Raw genomic sequence first — 17,822 nt, 5'->3', positions numbered from 1 at the left:
ACTGCAGACACACTTCTGTCGTGGCTTAATGGTCTTTACTGATTTCAGTAATTTGGACTGAGCTGGTGTTTGAAACCAAGTGAAACTGAGAGAGGCATTTTTCCAAGTAAAAAAAATGACTTCCTGTTCTCAGGGGGCGGGGCTTTTATAATGTCAGCATATGACCATATAGTGGCCGTTTCTCAATATGTGTACTTGTGCATCCTCATGTGCTCGTGAAACGTCATCAGCCTCAGCCCTAGTACTGTTCCAATCCACAAGAACATCAGAAACAGAACGGACAAAGTCCCCGGATATTTTTCTCGCCCTCCTTTTTTACCCAGCATGCATCAGAGCAGTCTTGTCCATAATTGAGACTGGCAGCTATCCCAGCATGCACCACGGTAGGAGCAGCAGCTTCCAGGTTAGCGCTCACAGAGCGCAGAGTATGAAGTTAAAAGTTCTCTTTCCTGTTGCGGTGGTTCTATAACACTACATTCTAAGATCATTTGAGGCGAGAACTTTCAACTTCTAAGCATCACTATATGGCCCATTTACTGATTTAGTGTGTAATTTAAAACTCACGTTCTAGTGAATTGAGAATCAGCCATTGTTGTGCATTAAAAATGGTTCCATTTCCTCAGCTTTGGTGTAATTTTTTTTTTTTACATTTTTTATGAACAGGAACGAACATTTCTTGGCCAACCCGCTCCCGTTCGACATCCTCACAGCTGCTACCAAGAATTAAACATTCAACACAGAATTATTTTAGTAAACAACTTTATTCTCTTTCTGGAAAGAGAAGAATCTGAATCTGTTGATAACAGAATGTTCTGGTAAACTGGTTTCACTGGTCCAAGTCCAAAATGTTTGGAGGTTCTGTGGGCTCGGCTGGTTCCGCTGCTGAAGTCATTTCCTGTGAGACAGAAAAGAGGAAGATGATGGTTAAATGTTCAATAAAACCTTCATCATAACCTATGAGCTTAACGCAGCAGGGAAGTAATGGCTCCTATCTGTGCTGCAGTGAGACCAGAACCGTAGAGACGGACTTACCCCAAAGGGCTCAGCGAAGGCCCTGGAGCCGCTGTAGAGAGGGTTTGGGATGGAAACCAGCGTTGGTTTGGTTGGTCCACCTGCAGCACCATCTTCATCCTCATTCTGTCACAGAGGAAACAGCAGCAGGGTCAGAACCATGGCGTTAACCTCCACTTACTCAGAAGACGGAGATGAAATCATGACTTTGGAGTAGATGTAAGAAAATCAGGAACAGTCAGTTTGAGACGTTTGCCTGATGATCTGATCCAGATCCTCTAGGAAAGCTTCACACTGAGATCAGCTGCTTAAAGCTTTAGTGGAGGATCTTCTTTTTCTGGGTGGATCATCAAAATAAGTGGTCCTCCTAACCGTCAATCATTCTGGTGATATGTTTATGTGCTCGTCCCCATTTTCAATGACTTAATGCAAATCGTCTTTTTGGAAAGTAAGCTTGTATGAGCGATGCAAACAGCAACTTTAAAACAGAGCGTGGGCAAGGAGAAATGGGCTCCTGCACGCTCTGGGACAGGTTTAATAGGCGTTTCCTCTCAGGAGCGGCTACAGGGTTGTGCATGTATATTTTTTTTTAAAGTAGAGAGGGCGGGTCTTTTCAAAAATTCACAAAAATCCTCCACTTTGCCTTAAATGTTTGGAGCTGATAAACAGCCCAGGATGAGACAATAAATGGTGAATATAGATCTGTGATCGACACAGGAAAGCTCTGAACACGTCTTACTTTGAAGTAGTGGAAGCGGAAGGCGTCCATCTTTTGCCTGAAGAGGTAGTACCCCAGTGCTGCCAGCACACATACCAACAAGGGAACCAATATGGCTGACGCTACCCCAGTGGAGTGGGCGTGGCCTCTGGAGCGGCTGTGGATCACCTGAAGAAAAGCAGGTAAGACAACAAAAACTACGAGTCAACGTTCCTGCTTGGAAAAATTAAATACAGTTGTGAGAGAAAATGTCTGCCCCCTTCCTGTTTTTTTTGTACATCTAAATTTAAATAATTTAAGTATTAGTTGAAGAGAATACAAGTATACACAAAATACAGTTTTCAAGTAATCACTTGTTTGCTATAATTTACAGTGATTCTTTTCCAGCACAGTAGAAGAGTTTTCATCCAGTCATCTTTGCAGAATCTTTGTAATTTAGCCATATTTCCTAGGATTAATGGTGTTTTTAAGGTCAAGTCACAGCATCTCAGTAGGATTCAGGTCAGGACTTTAACTAGGCGGCTCCAAAGTCTTTAATTTGTTTTTTCAGCTGGTGGGAGCTGGTGGGTTTTGGATCATTGTCCTGCAGAACCAGAGTTGGTTGAACAGATTGTCAGAGGCTCTGCCTCAGAATTTATTGGTAGACGACAGAAAGCTTGTTTCTATTTATCACAGCAAGACTTCAAAGTCCTGAAGCAGCTAAACATCTTCCCAAAAGTCCAGGTGATCAACATGATGGGTCCTGGAATAACTGAGTCGAGCCTTGATGTTCCTTCATCATTGGTTTTAGTCGTGGATTTTTGCCATGCAGCCATTGTTCCTCTCTTATGATGGAGGGATGAACTCTGACCTTAGTTGAGGAAGGGAAGCCTGCTGTTATTTTCCTTGGCTCTTTCGTGATCAGTTGTTGCTGAGCTCTTAAGCCGGGCAGACACTGTGCAATTTTTCCAATCGTTGCAGCTACAGCTCCAACTGTATGACGAAACCGCAGGGTTTAAAAGTTCACAGCTCACGATGTTTGTTCTCACACTGCGCCACCTGACACTGATGCGATCTACCTGCTCACACTGTACGTCTAAAAACCAGGTGGGACTCAGCTCCGCTTCTCGGACTCGTCTATCCGGAAGTTAAACCAGTAGAAGAGGAATATGAAGCTCACTAGACTGAAATGCGCTGCCTTGGCTATTTGTGCAATTTAGTGCTGAAAGCCCTAAAACGAAAAGGTGACGACGTATTTGGACAAAGACATGGCTGAGCAAACGTGGCTACTACGGTCTGTCTGTTTTACAGAAAGAACTCCATTCCACTCATTGCACCCCCACCATGCTTCTGGGTTTTCCTCTGAGAGGAAGAAGAAGAATCCTTGTTTGAGTGATTTGCCCACGACCACCTTACGACAGCCGACTGAATTTAAAACATTTGATTTTCTCCCGACCTTACTATTCCTGATGGGGAGGTAGTCGTGAGAGGCTCGTTACCCTGTGTACACTACACGACGCAGGACACACGATCAGGCTGAAAGTTGGACTGACTGAAAAATTCTCGCACGACTGGAGAATCGGCCCCTAAAGGGGCAAAAAATCGTACAGGGTATGCCCGGCTTTAGGGTGATTTTGGTCGGCCAGTCACTCCAGGGAAGGTTCACTGCTGATCTTTGTTTGCTCTGTTTGTTAATAATAACTGTTTCCATTGAGTTTTTTTTTTTATCCCCATTTGAAACGCTCACATTAGAAGAGCCGAAAGACAGTAATCAAACAAGCAGTGAGATCTAAACCATGTTTAATGTTGAAGTAAATAATATAATAATAATGATTTTATTTTAGTGATCTCACATTGGAGAAATTTATCTCTGCATTTAACCCCTTGGGGAGCAAAGGGCTGCCATTGTGCGGCGCCCAGGGACAGCGTTGTATAAAGTACTGAAATCTCGGAGTCAAGTAAAAGTATAAGTACCTCTCCAAAATATGACTTTGAAAAAGTCCAAGTCACTGACTGAAATGTTACTTGAGTAAAAGTCTTAAAGTATCTGAAATGCCTTGTACTTAAGTATAAGAATTACTGTAAAAATAGATGTACTCAAGTAATGTAGTGAAAAGTAAAAGTAAAAAGTAGTGCAGTTGAATGACATTTTTTTACATTTTGGTAATTTTTGAAGGTTAAATTCACTTAAAATAATATAAACAACCGAGTGTAGGATAAATTTAAACTGGCTTTGTGAAACAGGCGTATCCTATTGGTGTTGATGAACGAACCGAGGCAAGACCCGACCCGCAAAACACTTGCGTTCCACCCCCCCCCCCCCCCTTTTATTATTTATTTTTTTACTTAGTAACTAAACCAAACATTGAAAATGTATCGGAGTAAAAGTATGCAATTAAGTTCGTAAATGTAGTGAAGTAAAAGTGAAAGTTCTCAAAAAAATGTATACTCTTGGAAAGTATAAAGTACTCCAAAATATACTTAAGTACAGTATGAAGTATTTTTACTTCGTTACTATACAACACTGCCCAGGGAGCAGGTGGGGGGTCTCGCTCAGGGACCCAGAGTGTCAGTCGAACTTTGAACCTCTGGATTCCAAACTCAACCCTAAGCACTAGGCCGCCCCCCGGCTAACCGAATAACTTATTTGCCCAACTCTAAGCAGGGAGATAATGGCTAGGAAGCAAGAAAGTGGTGTAAAGAGGGAGTGGGGGAGGAGTTTAGCTCATGTGTGCTAACAACAGGATGGCCTGTACCAACACTAACACTAGTGGACATGATAAAACCAGAACAACTTTCCTGATTTCAACACACATTTACTAAAACCTTTACTGCTCTGTGATCCGCCCTAGTTTACCACCTCTTTATCTCCGACCCAGTGTTACCTAATCCTAAGATGGTTTTACACTTTGCCTCACCTGGTTAATTCGCTCCAGTGACGGAAACAAACCTAAATCACATTTCTTTATGTACAAAATTTAAAGGTTTGCCTTAAATTCATGGGACATTTGGATGGAAACACGATTGCTGGCTCTTACTGCGGTTTACTGGAGTCAAAGCTGCCAAACTGGCAGATCCCAAACTACTGTCTTCCTCTTTGCTTCCAGGATTCCTTTAAATCTCAGCATGATGTCTTACTTTGAAGATCGTTTGGTCAAAGTCACCATTTAATGCAGATCCTATTTAAGTGATTCATTGATTGAGAAAAGAGGTGTGAATAAACACAGTTTTTGTTCACCCAGGGCCAAGTAAGTCAGGATTTTTTATCCCTTTACAATAGAAGCCCAGAATTTTGTGTTTACTTGAGTTTTTCTTTAAAGTTATTTAATTTTCTACTCTATATCAAAAACTGATGATGAAACATTCAACTAAGTACATAAAAGAAAAGTGGGAATCAGAGCTTAATATGACAATTTCAGATGAAGATTGGTTAGATACACTATATTGCCAAAAGTATTTGCTCACCTGCCTTGACTCACATATGAGCTTAAGTGACATCCCGTTCCTAATCCATAGGGTTCAATATGACGTCGGTCCACCCTTTGCAGCTAGAACAGCTTCAACTCTTCTGGGAAGGCTGTCCACAAGGTTTAGGAGTGTGTTTATGGGAATTTTTGACCATTCTTCCAGAAGCGCATTTGTGAGGTCGCACACTGATGTTGGACGAGAAGGCCTGGCTCTCAGTCTCCGCTCTAATTCATCCCAAAGGTGTTCTATCGGGTTGAGGTCAGGACTCTGTGCAGGCCAGTCAAGTTCATCCACACCAGACTCTGTCATCCATGTCTTTATGGACCTTGCTTTGTGCACTGGTGCACAGTCATGTTGGAAGAGGAAGGGGCCAGCTCCAAACTGTTCCCACAAAGTTGGGAGCATGGAATTGTCCAAAATGTCTTGGGATGCTGAAGCATTCAGAGTTCCTTTCACTGGAACTAAGGGGCCAAGCCCAGCTCCTGAAAAACAACCCCACACCATAATCCCCCCTCCAACAAACTTTACACTTGGCACAATGCAGTCAGACAAGTACCGTTCTCCTGGCAACCGCCAAACCCAGACCCGTCCATCAGATTGCCAGATGGAGAAGCGCGATTCGTCACTCCAGAGAACGCGTCTCCACTGCTCTAGAGTCCAGTGGCGGCGTGCTTTACACCACCGCATCCGACGCTTTGCATTGCACTTGGTGATGTATGGCTTGGATGCAGCTGCTCGACCATGGAAACCCATTCCATGAAGCTCTCTGCGCACTGTTCTTGAGCTAATCTGAAGGCCACATGAAGTTTGGAGGTCTGTAGTGATTGACTCTGCAGAAAGTTGGCGACCTCTTCGCACTATGCGCGTCAGCATCCGCTGACCCCGCTCCGTCAGTTTACGTGGCCTACCACTTCGTGGCTGAGTTGCTGTCGTTCCCAAACACTTCCATTTTCTTATAATACAGCTGACAGTTGACTGTGGAATATTTAGGAGCGAGGAAATTTCACGACTGGATTTGTTGCACAGGTGGCATCCTATCACAGTTCCACGCTGGAATTCACTGAGCTCCTGAGAGCGACCCATTCTTTCACAAATGTTTGTAAAAACAGTCTGCATGCCTAGGTGCTTGAATTTATACACCTGTGGCCATGGAAGTGATTGGAACACCTGATTCCAATAATTTGGATGGGTGAGCAAATACTTTTGGCAATATAGTGTATGTGGAAAACACATCAGACATCCACCAATTCACGGATATGGAGGGAGTTCACATGGAAAGATCGAATATGATTTAATGATAAAAACATGGGGTGTTGGTGGAATTGTGGATCAATGAATGCTGATCATTCTCACATATTCTGGAACTGTCCTAAAATTGTTAAATTTTGGAAAAATGTACATGAAACTGTAAAGAAGATACTGAAATATGATATCCCTATGAACAGTTCGGTGCTTTATCTTTGCAATTTGAACAATATCAAAGTACGGGTAAAAGACAGGTATCTGATTAAGATATTGTTAATAGCTAGCAAAAAAGCTATCACGAGGAAATGTCAAGAACAATGGACTGAAATAATAGAAGAAATCTACATTATGGAAAAGCTCACACATCGTCTAAGACTTCAACAAACTCAAATGGAAGAAAAGTGGAGGAAATGGACAAGATTCAAGACAAAAGACAGCGACAAAGATTAAAAAAATAATAATAATAAACTAGACGAGACAAAGGCCAAATAGATGAAAAGCTCCCAAGTTAAAGATTTATGTTACATTGAGTTTAATGTATAATGTTCATGTACACTGTATAAATAAAAAAGTGAAAAATACCAATAAAAGGTTAAATGTTTGTTAGAATAATTGTATATAAATGTATCTGTGTAGTGTTATCATGCATAAAGCTGTGTGCTATGTGCATGTTTTCACAGCCACCTTTTCTGAAGTATACTATGATTTGTGAACTTGCTTTTGGGGAGGTTGTGGGTGATTTACGGGCAGCACTCGACCTGCTGAACTTTGGTGAACAGCTTCAACCGCTTGGACTTTGACTGAGCCCTGAAATTTATAGGATGTTTACTGAGACTGCAAGTCTGAATTTTTCATGTTGTTTCTGATCTCTAGAACAGTCTTAGCTGTTGTAACAAGGGACCCCTGATTTCTAATAAATAGTGAGCAGAACGCTGGGACTGCAGAGTGAGGTGGGGATTGTAAACTCTGCAGTCTCCTTCTTGCTCTCCTCGCGAGTAAAACTAAATTAATTGTCTCTGTGCCTTCTTTCTTTCCCTGTAAGTATGTATGATGTTTTAGGTGCTTAGACCTGACAATGTTAAAAAAAAAAAAAGTTATTTAATTTTCTGAAACACTACAGTGTGATAAACGTGCAAAGAAATAAGAAATGAAGCAATGAAGCAGACTGAAAATGTTTTGTCATTGTCTCCTTTCTATCTCTTCTTTCTTTCATCTTTTCTCTTTTTTTTCTTCTGTTTTTTCTGCTCTATTTACATTGCAGTGTCCATATAAACTGTAAAACTCCCTGCATAATTATAATAGAGCAATTTATATGCATGAAACAAGTGGAGCAGTATGGCAATTGCCGTACTGCTACACTTGTGAAAGTAAAATCTGTTGGGCTCTTTTTGGCATCAAGACAATTATTCTTATTTCCACATTGCCAGACAGGACACTGTAATAATAATAATAATAAAAAAAAAGAAATAAGAAATCAGGATTTGACACTTTTACAACTAAGTTAATAACCAGAGCTCAGGTCTTATCTATGACCTGAGTAACGTCCTGATCCAGCGCCTGTTTCACTGCTTTTTCCTTTCAAGAAGCCAAAATCCTGCAGATCAGAGCCTGAAGATCAGTTCAAGTGACAGAAACCGCTGCTGGTGGTAAAATAAAGCATCAAAGCTCCGAGAGTTCATGATGAACACTTGATAAGTTGGATGGTGTTATATCAAATACCCTCAACCATCTTTCCAACTTCAAATCAAATATTAATTAAAGACCTTCTGGGTGTGACTGGATCAATGGATCCATGTTTAATTAAATTCCAGAAACCGTGTCATTGCTCCTCAGCTGGGTGATAAAAACAACAGTTGATGCTCCCTGAAGCTCAGCTGCATCTACAGTCAATTCTAGATTAACATCTGCCGATTAGAGAATGTGGATTCCCTCGGCTAACCATGCTCAGACCATCTGACTGAACTCCTCTTCATCGCTCGGCTCCTCGTCATGAAAATGGAGCAAAGTTCTGTTTAGGAAAAGCAGCAGATTGATCCTAATTTCCTAAAACCCCAAAATGTTCCAACAAATTAAGCACAGCCATCTGCTCTCTGCCATAAAACCGCCCGGCAACAAAACAAAATGTCAGCCAATCGGGGGTGGGGGGGCTGTGCTCCAAGGATGCAGGATTGTTCCAGTGCCCCCTGGTGGCGAGATTAAAAGAACCCTGTAATCATCTTTTTTATTGAGGTCAGTGCAGGAGAAAGAAAAGTCATCAATGCAGATACAATGTTTAATCTAAAATACAACCACAGGTTCTGCCTTCATATAGATATAAACAGGTTAGAGCTGCAGCAGCCTGTTTGATGGGAGCTGGAGCAGCTGATCGTTAACTTCAGGACATGAGGGGTATGATGATGATTCTGCATCAATGCAGATGATTCCTCATGGTTCTCACATCATTGTGTCTAGTATCTTACATGAAATAAATCATTGAGTTATTTCATAGTAAATACAAAAGCAGAGACAGCAAACAGAAGCTTCATTTCCTGCAGTCCAACTTCAACCTGTAGATCAGGGATGTCAAACTGGTTCCAGAAAGGTCCGTGTGGCTGCAGGTTTTCTTTCCAACCAACCAATAGCACACCAGACTCCAGTCAGCTCATCAAGTGAGTCCAGTCTTAACATGATGACTTGAAGTGTTGAGGCTCCTGGTCCAGCCCCGGAGCTGGCGGCTCGGTTCAAATGTGTTTCGACAACGTGCTGCACTGTAGTCGACCAAAATCCCAGATGATTTAGAAATTCCCCCGGACATTTTTTTAGGTATTAAAAGCAGGACATGTCCGGGAAAAAAAGAGGACATCTGTTCACCCCACAATATCAACAATCTGATGTTTCAGTGAGTGAGTGCTTGTTGCTATGATGCGTCTTTGCTCAGCTTGGCTCGTTATAAACCAACCAATCAGAGCACAGCTCCTCTAAATATTCATGATCATACCATAAAAGGAAGAAAACCTGTTGTTTCATTCTGGGGTTTTTAACCAGGCTGCATTAGAGCTCATAGAACAGCTAATATTTTCAGCCCAACCAATTTTACACACCCTATTCAGAGACCTTAAAGGGGAACGCTGTTTTTTTTTTTTACATTGGCCCCTTAATTTTCCGTTATTCCATCATGTTCTACTCACCCATATGAGTTTTGTGTCATTTGGAGCCGTTCTGAAGATATTCCGTTAGGTTATATCCAAATAACGTCTTCCTATGGGCAACGACTTGAAGGCACAAACTAAACTGTTCATCATTTATTCTTTATGGTACGCCAGCATTCATAACATGTAGGCCAATCACTGTCCCATCAAGTCTTTATAAATGTACTCTGCTTTCATGCCAGCAGACTGGAATAGATGCTGAGAGTCGTTTTGAATCGTAAATGAATCGTTTCTGAACCGAATCGTTTGGATTTAAAAGAATCGGAAAAAATGGAATTGTGACCCAAAGAATCCATTCTAAATCGAATCGTGGGAATCCCAAAGATTCACAGCCCTGAACAGAACCACCTTCAACCCATCAGAAAAGCCTTGATCTCACTGACTTAGACTTAAGCCGGGCTTGCACTGAACGATTTTTTACCCTTTTCGAGACGATTTCCAAGTCTTGCGAGAATCTTTAGATCGCGCGGCCGAGGTTGGGAATGACATGGAGTTCTTTCTGTAAAATTAACAGACCGTAGTAGCCACGTTTGCTCAGCCATGTCTTTGTCCAAATACGTCGTCTCCTTTTCTTTTAAGGGCTTTCACCAAAAAATTGCACAAATAGCCAAGGCAGCGCGTTTCACTCTTGAGAGCTTCACGTTCTTCTTCTACTCGTTTGGCTTCTGGATAGACGAGTCAGAGCAGCGCCATCTTACTGCAGAGCTGAGTCCGACGTGGTTTTGGACGTAAAGTGTGAGCAGGTAGATCACTTTAGAGCGTCGGGTCGCACAGTGTGAGAACAAACATCGTGAGCTGTGAACTTTTAATCCCTGCAGATTCATCGTACAGAGTGAGCTGTAGCTGCGTGCAACGATTTAAAAAAATCGCAGTGTATGCCCAGCTTTAGACATACTTTACTGTCATCTTGTATACATAGAGTTTATACAAAACAAAAAATTGTTTTGCACAGCTCTCATGACATTACCATTTCTTGCAGCAGTGATTAAATGTAAACATTGGGAGAAAAGGTGATGGAGACGAGCTGGATGATTGTATAACTCTGATGACACCTGGAAACATCTCTGTATTGTGTCTTTGACTCACCAGGGGGGCGGGGGCTGTCAGTGGCGCCTCCAGGACATGAATGATCCCGTTCACGGCAGGAATGTCCCAGTCCAGCAACAGCCGCTGGTTCACCAGTTTACAGCTCTGAAAGGAAACCACAGGAAGTTCAAAACAATCCAGATGGACGGTGTTGGACACGTCCTCATTATTCTACGCTTTAAGCACAGATATATGAACTAAAATAAATATAAATATCAGACATCCCAAGTCTCCCGGAAGTTCCAGGAGTTTCCCTGATATAGATAGTTGTTAATTGATGCCCGCGAGTCGGATAAATTATCCCGGATTTTAGACCATGGGAGGTGGTGTTTTTTTTTTTTATGCCAGTGAGAGCGAACAGGCAATATAATAATTCATGCATCATGTGCGGATTAGATCTACTGCGATTGCGCAGACAAAAGAGAGCGGGGTGTGGGGAGGAGGTTGCTGGTGAAACCTGTCCAGCGTATCTCTCCAAAGCGATGCTCTGATCAGCCAGCGTTCCAGGCGACTGGTTGATCAGAGAGCTGATTGGATCAGTCCAATAAGTTTCTCTGGGTTACTCTCTGGCAGTCACTTAGTTACCACTCAAAGCTGTGCATCCTGGGAAACGGCAGAGGTTCAATCCTCGAGTAAAAAACGGAAATATAGCACTAATTTTGCAGCAGAATATACTAAAGTATATCCATGTCTAGTGAAGGGGAGGAACAGAGGCAGATCCAGACCAAATGTACCAGGGGGCCAGGAGGGGACCAGTGTGTTTCCATGGGGGCCCAGAAGAGCATGAAATAAAAAAAGCATTTTTTTCTTTGTGAAAAAAACAATTAGCAGATGAAAACTGGGATCCTCTCTCAATCCCACTGAAGCTATCCTTATCGTTTATGAATAATTAGTTAAACAGAATTTGTAGAAAAGAAAAGAATGAAATAGATCCAAAGGACCTATCAGTAACCATGGCTGTTCCAGCTCATATCATCATTAGAATTTCTTTTTAGTATTATATCTTCAGTACAGGGACCATAATAGGGGCACTGACCCCCGTTGGACTCTGTCTAGAACAGGCCATGGTGAGGAATGATGACACCGTGGCGAGGTGCACTGTATGCTGAAGTCTCATGAAAAATAGAAAGCCCAACCAATGTTCAAGGATACAAGATTGAAAGCATTGAAAATAAAAGACCAATACTGTTCTGTTTAGTGTTTCAGAAATAACTGTTAGTTAATAAACAGTTGTTGAGAAGTTGCTGGCCTTAAATGTGTATGTATGGGGCACGGTGCGGATCCGTTGTCCCCGGGGGGCGGGGGGTTGGGGGATAAGCATCTCCCTGAAATGAGTTTTTGGAACTTGGGATGTCTGAAATATATACTGCCTTTTGTCGTAAAGCTATGAAAACTAAAACTTAAACCTCCAATTTTATCATGAATGTGTCAAATTGTTATATTCTTTTCTCAGCATATTCAACAAACTATAAAAAATATTCAACCTTCAGTCGCTCCATCCTTCCATTGCTTTTCTAAATTCAATCATAGCTGTTCTATTTTGGCTTTAGAGATAAAATAAAATGAGCTTTATTATCAAAGTAAAAAACATTGCCAATACCTGGCTGTATGTTTTGCTATCAGAGCGACTTGGCAGGCGACACACCGCTTACCAGACGCTTCCTCTCTACGGTGTAAGATTGTGCCATTGGTGCGAGCATGCAGGCACCTATCTGTGTGCGCAGGGAGACGGTATTCAGCGTTAAACATCACAAGCACATGCTCAGAACCTGCCTGATGCGCTCTCACTGTCCTCGCGCTCGGCTCCATCTCTGCGTGTGCTCAACAACAGCTGTGTGCTCAGCTGTTTCTCCACTCGCTCGACTCTATCAAAGCATTCGTTCCAAATGCTACATCATAGTGGCTTCAGAAGTGAATACTAATGCATAACGGCAGTAAGCACATGTATACAGTTAATATTATAAAGGTATAAAATCAAAGAGTTTATTTAATCTTATATTAGGTTAAATCTAACCAAAATCTTACCTTTTTATTTTTTTAAACTTCCACCCAGGGACGCTGCCTATCCTCCTTAAGGGTAGTTTTTTATTAAGTTGGATGCAGTATTTGGAACAAATACCTTGACTGGATGAAAAAAAGCAGAGCGGGATTGGCTGATAGTGTGGTTTATTTCCACTCCTTTGTGAAGCGCAGAGATCGAGGCTGTGTCAGAACGTCTACCCTAACCCCTAACCCCTAACCCCTCAATCACTATTTAGAACGGGGACTATGGACATGATTTCTCTGCGCAACCAAGGACCGGAGGGGGTCTGGTTTGGGGACCAGCGGATCTCGTCCCTGCTTTTTGCGGATGACGTAGTTCTCCCTCCTGCCAAGACCTACAGCATGCGCGGGGGCGGTTCGCAGCCGAGTGTGAAGCGGCCGGGATGAGAATCAGCTCCTCCAAGTCCGAGGCCATGGTTCTCGACCGGAAAAAGGTGGCTTGTCCCCTTCAGGTTGGAGGAGAGTCCCTGCCTCAAGTAGAGGAGTTCAAGTATCTTGGGGTCATGTTCACGAGTGAGGGAAGAATGGAGCGGGAGATCGACAGACGGATCGGTGCGGCTACTGCAATAATGCGGACGCTGCACCGGTCTGTCGTGGTGAAGAGAGAGCTGAGCAAAAAGCCAAAGCTCTCAATTTACCCTTTGGTCTACGTTCCTACCCTCACCTATGGTCATGAAATCTGGATCTTGACCGAAAGAACGAGATCCCGGATACAAGCGACTGAAATGAGCTTTCTCCGCAGGGTGGCTGGGCTCTCCCTTAGAGATAGGGTGAGGAGCTCGGTCATTCGGGAGAGGCTCAGAGTAGAGCCGGTTCTCCTCCACATCGAGAGGAGTCAGTTGAGGTGGCTCGGACATCTTCTTCGGATGTCCCCTGGACGCCTCCCTCGGGAGGTGTTCCAGGCACGTCCCACCGGGAGGAGGCCCAGGGGATGACCCAGGACACGCTGGAGAGACTATGTCTCTCGACTGGACTGGGAACACCTAGGGCTTCCCCCAACAGAGCTAGAGTAGGTGTCAGTCGAGAGGGAAGTCTGGGAGTCTCTGCTTAGTCTGCTGCTCCCACGACCTGGTTCCGGATAAAGCGGGAGACGACGAGTACGACGACTATATAGTGGACTGTATAGTGAACTCAGTTAACAGACCGTTCAGAAAGAGGAGCACTACTTGCTCTCCGTTTGTTACGTCACTCTGCCTCCCTGCACGGTCCCTGCCCCATCTATGTTATTAGTCACTGTGACAACAAATCCCATAATGCTTTGCCAGGAGAGCTGTCCTCGCAAAGCATCCGGAACATATCTGTTCGTCTAGTGACCATGGATGATCACTACTAATCAAGGTGCATTGTGGGAAATTTCGAGTCCACTACTTTTTCATGCACCAGACAATCGGACACTCATCTAAGATGTGTCTAACCAGCATATAGGGCCCTACATAGTGATTAGGGCAAACATTCGGACACAGCCAGAGTCGAGCGAACAGCCGTTGTTGAGCGCACGCAGAGATGGAACTGTTTGTTAGGACAGTGAGTTGAGTGTGCATCAGATTTTATTTGTTTTGAGCTCCCACACATGATTGTTTAACAAGTGAATACCTGTGGGCTTCAACAAACGGCACAATCGTTACGTCATACCTCTGTGCCAGAAAATATCTCTGAGAAGTCAAGATGCTGTCCAGTTCCTGCCTGTTAAAGCAGCTTCACACCCCATGACAAGTTTTTGTTGCTCTCATAGCCACAAAAACAAAATGTTTTTGTTCTTGGTGACTCGTCCTGGGCGTTCTTCCTGCTGGTTCTGAACTCTACGGGGCGGACCTACTTTCTTGCAGTGTGTCTGAGAACAATTATGTGATTGGTCTGAGTTTGGATCGGTGCAAAAAGTTGGAAAAGTAGAGATGATTTTCCTCTTTTTTTCGGATTGGGCATCCATTCTGTGATCTATTATGTGATAGATAGTTTGAGGATTGGCCGTCAGAGGTGGCGAAAAACTATCAGCGTTTCTAGGTTAAAGGCTGATTTATACTTCGAAACTAGGTCATCTGTGTAGGTGTCGCAGTGAACAAAGACGTCCCCTCCCCTGACACTCCGTTGCACCTCTCTCAAATTGTAGCTGACAGCAGACAGTGCCGCAGACAGGAGGCCAGCTTGTTTTGTTTTATGACTGAAATTGCGGAAAACAACTCGTGAATTTGGACCTGCTAGAAGAGTGAGGTGCGCAAGAACGCTGGGACCCTTTTTTCACCTGGATCCCGGCTATTTTTTGCCGTCATGTCCCACCGTTGTCGGATTACTCGCCCCTACTTCCTCATCGCCTCGTCCGTTTCTAAACCCATATCGTGTAGCACAGACCATGCTTCAATACTGGGCATAAATCAAAAATGTCAGTGTCAAGCTCACTGCGACACACTGCTGCAGGAGGATAACCAGCCCTTAGGCCTTCTAAGTTATACCAAGCCTTTTGCTCTCCTCCTCATCAAGTTGAAAAATATCTTCAGGTGAGGACCCGGTGTTATCAGTGTATTAGTGAGAGTGGGATTCCCTTTTTGCTACTCTCTGGCTGGAATCAAGTTAAAAAAAACGACATATAAACATTGTTTTGTTTGTGTTTATAACCCATACCTCTCCTGTGCTTCTGATGGACCACAGCCTTCATCCGGCTGCTCGCTCTCTACCCTTTGGTACTCCTACTGCCTGATCTTTGCCTACCTACCTCTTTTCTTTCCCTTCCTTTATGACAATAACACCATTCACTACCCAGATTGCACCCCCTCCCCCAAATGCCCCAATCATCATGGTCTGAATGACTTTCCTCAACATTACTCCTCCTGCCCTTCCAGTGACTGCTCTGTTTTGTTCCTTCTCTGCTTTCAAGAGAGAACAGAGAAGGAACAAAAACCGCTGAACCCCTAAGTTTTCTTAACACTAGAACTACCAAACTGCTAAAGTCGTTTGGCCTCAGTCCTAAGCGCTTCGCCACACCTCGTTAAAATGACCTTTCTTATTAAAATTCATCCAGGAATGCGTCACACAGCAGACCCTTCCCACAGGTACAGGAGTTCTATTAAGCCCCATGTACACTACCCTCTGAAAACTGATCTGTGCAGAGCTCGGATCCTCATGACCATCTACACACCACGCTAGCACGGTTCCTCGCATCCTAGTGGCGACCTACCGTACTACTGCTCTCGAGAGGTAAACAAGCAAACCAACATGGCGGCGCCCGTAACATTCAGGAAGTTTGCGGAGAGGCAGGGGAAGAAGGCATCCTTTGGTGAATTTACTTGACAGTCGGCTTTAGGAAGCGGATACGACAAACTATAGTCTAATCAGGGCTTCCAGACGCAGGAAACAATGACATGAGTTGAGGTTCATCTCACTGCTAAGCAGAATCATCACTGGAAATCATGTGGCACGGAGGTGAAGCACCTGAGTGAAGTTGCCCCCCCACCTTCTTCAAATCAGACAAAATTAGTGTCAAACATTTGTGTTACGTTTGTGCAGCAAAAAATTTCGTTTGTGCTGCTATCATTTTAAAGATATAAAGAGATGTTTCTAGAGGTCATCAAATGTCAACCAGCCCCCCCACCTTATTCAAATGAGGCAAAATGGGAGTCAATTAACTCAGCTCCGTTTCTCCTGGTTTGTGCAGCAAAAATGTTCGTTTGTGCCGCAACCATTTTTTTACAGTTTAAAATGATATAATCATGGGTTAGCAACTTATAATTTATATGAAATTCAGAGTTTCAGAATGAACAAATGTTCACTGACCTTTGATGGCTTCCACAAACAATTATTAATATAAATAAAATGTATATATTTTAAAATATGCATTTTGAAAATTTTTATATATATCTTTTAAATATTTTATATATAAAGTTATTTTAAAATTTTCTATTTTTGAATGGCAAAATTTTTTATTTGTACTGCTATCATTTTAATGATAATATTTTGTAGAGGTCATTAAAGGTCAGTTAACATCTGTTTTTGCTGCACAAATGTTTGACACCAATTTTGTCTAATTTGAAGAAGGTGTGTGGGGGGGGGGGGGGGGGGGGGGGGGCTGGTTGACCTTTTGACCTTTACATTTTGATTAATATCTTCAAAGCCAAACCAGCACAAATGATGCTGAGTTAATTGACACCCATTTCGTCAGATTTGAAGAAGGTGGGGGGGCTGGTTGACCTTTGATGACCTCTAGAAATATTTCTTTATATCTTTAAAATGAGCCGCACAAACAAAAGTTTTTGCAGCACAAACCAGCACAAACGTTTGACACTAATTTTTTCTGATTTGAAGAAGATGGGGGGGCCAACTTCACTCAGGTTAGGGAAGCTAGTATTTTTATGAATGTCTGAGTTTCCTGATTACGGAGGCTGACTGCAAGGAGGTGACGGCGTCTGCTCATTCTCTCTTTGTTATCTGAGAACTGATCCAGAACTGAACAACGCCGAGCCCTACTGATGAACTAGTACCAGTTTAGTGCGGTTGAGATGTGTCTGGTGCTGTCCGGATCATGCTCATTGCTCATAGCACGGTGACAGAAGTGGAAAAGAATCTGCACAGCTCTGCCTAGTTGTAGCCATTCTGTACACAGTGTGACATGGAATAAATTAGATCGGAGATTTAAAAGATGTAAGCAATCAGTGCGTTCTGGCCTTAAATGCTGCCGATGATGTGATGGACAACTCATCGAACAGGAGATATGTAATATGATCGTATTTCTAATTGGATATAAGCACATTATTAGAGTCGCCAGAACTTACCGTTAAAAAACATGAGTAAATCTTTTTCTGCTTATAAAATTGCTTATAAAGAGACATCACATTAAAAATGAGCATTTAAGATGAGTAAAGATTTTAAATTTTGGTTTCAGTGCTTCTGTGTTCAGAATTCAATTAAAGGGAAACAAACCATCTTCTTCTCGTTTTTGTCCACTTGACTGTGGTTCAAGCACTTTACATTTCACCATCACTGCTGGTAGAACAGTAAACTTCTGTTTCTGTCTCTAACACCCTGTTACAACAGCTCACTACTCGTCTTCTTTTTAACACAATGTTATCATTAAACTCTAATGGTTTCCCAAAGCT

At 42.8% G+C, this 17,822-nt stretch overlaps 1 protein-coding gene across 1 annotated transcript in view; it reads right to left on the bottom strand.

Annotated features, from left to right (window-relative positions):
- Positions 1 to 742: 742 nt before the first annotated feature.
- stab1 (stabilin 1) overlaps positions 743 to 17,822 on the bottom strand; it is a 180,894-nt gene continuing 163,814 nt past the window's right edge. The window contains exons 66-69 of the mRNA XM_038295866.1: positions 10,696 to 10,800; positions 1,751 to 1,897; positions 1,033 to 1,137; positions 743 to 895 (exon numbers count right to left, since the gene is read on the bottom strand). Of these exons, the coding sequence (XP_038151794.1) occupies positions 827 to 895; positions 1,033 to 1,137; positions 1,751 to 1,897; positions 10,696 to 10,800 (426 nt within the window). The 3' untranslated portion in view covers positions 743 to 826. The remainder of the gene's footprint in view (positions 896 to 1,032; positions 1,138 to 1,750; positions 1,898 to 10,695; positions 10,801 to 17,822) is intronic.

This window comes from Cyprinodon tularosa, unplaced genomic scaffold (genome assembly GCF_016077235.1).
Source record: "Cyprinodon tularosa strain WSP-4 unplaced genomic scaffold, ASM1607723v1 ctg361, whole genome shotgun sequence".
NCBI lineage: Eukaryota > Metazoa > Chordata > Actinopteri > Cyprinodontiformes > Cyprinodontidae > Cyprinodon > Cyprinodon tularosa.
Note: the sequence above shows the minus strand (reverse complement) of the source record. Positions and strands in the feature narration are given on the sequence as shown.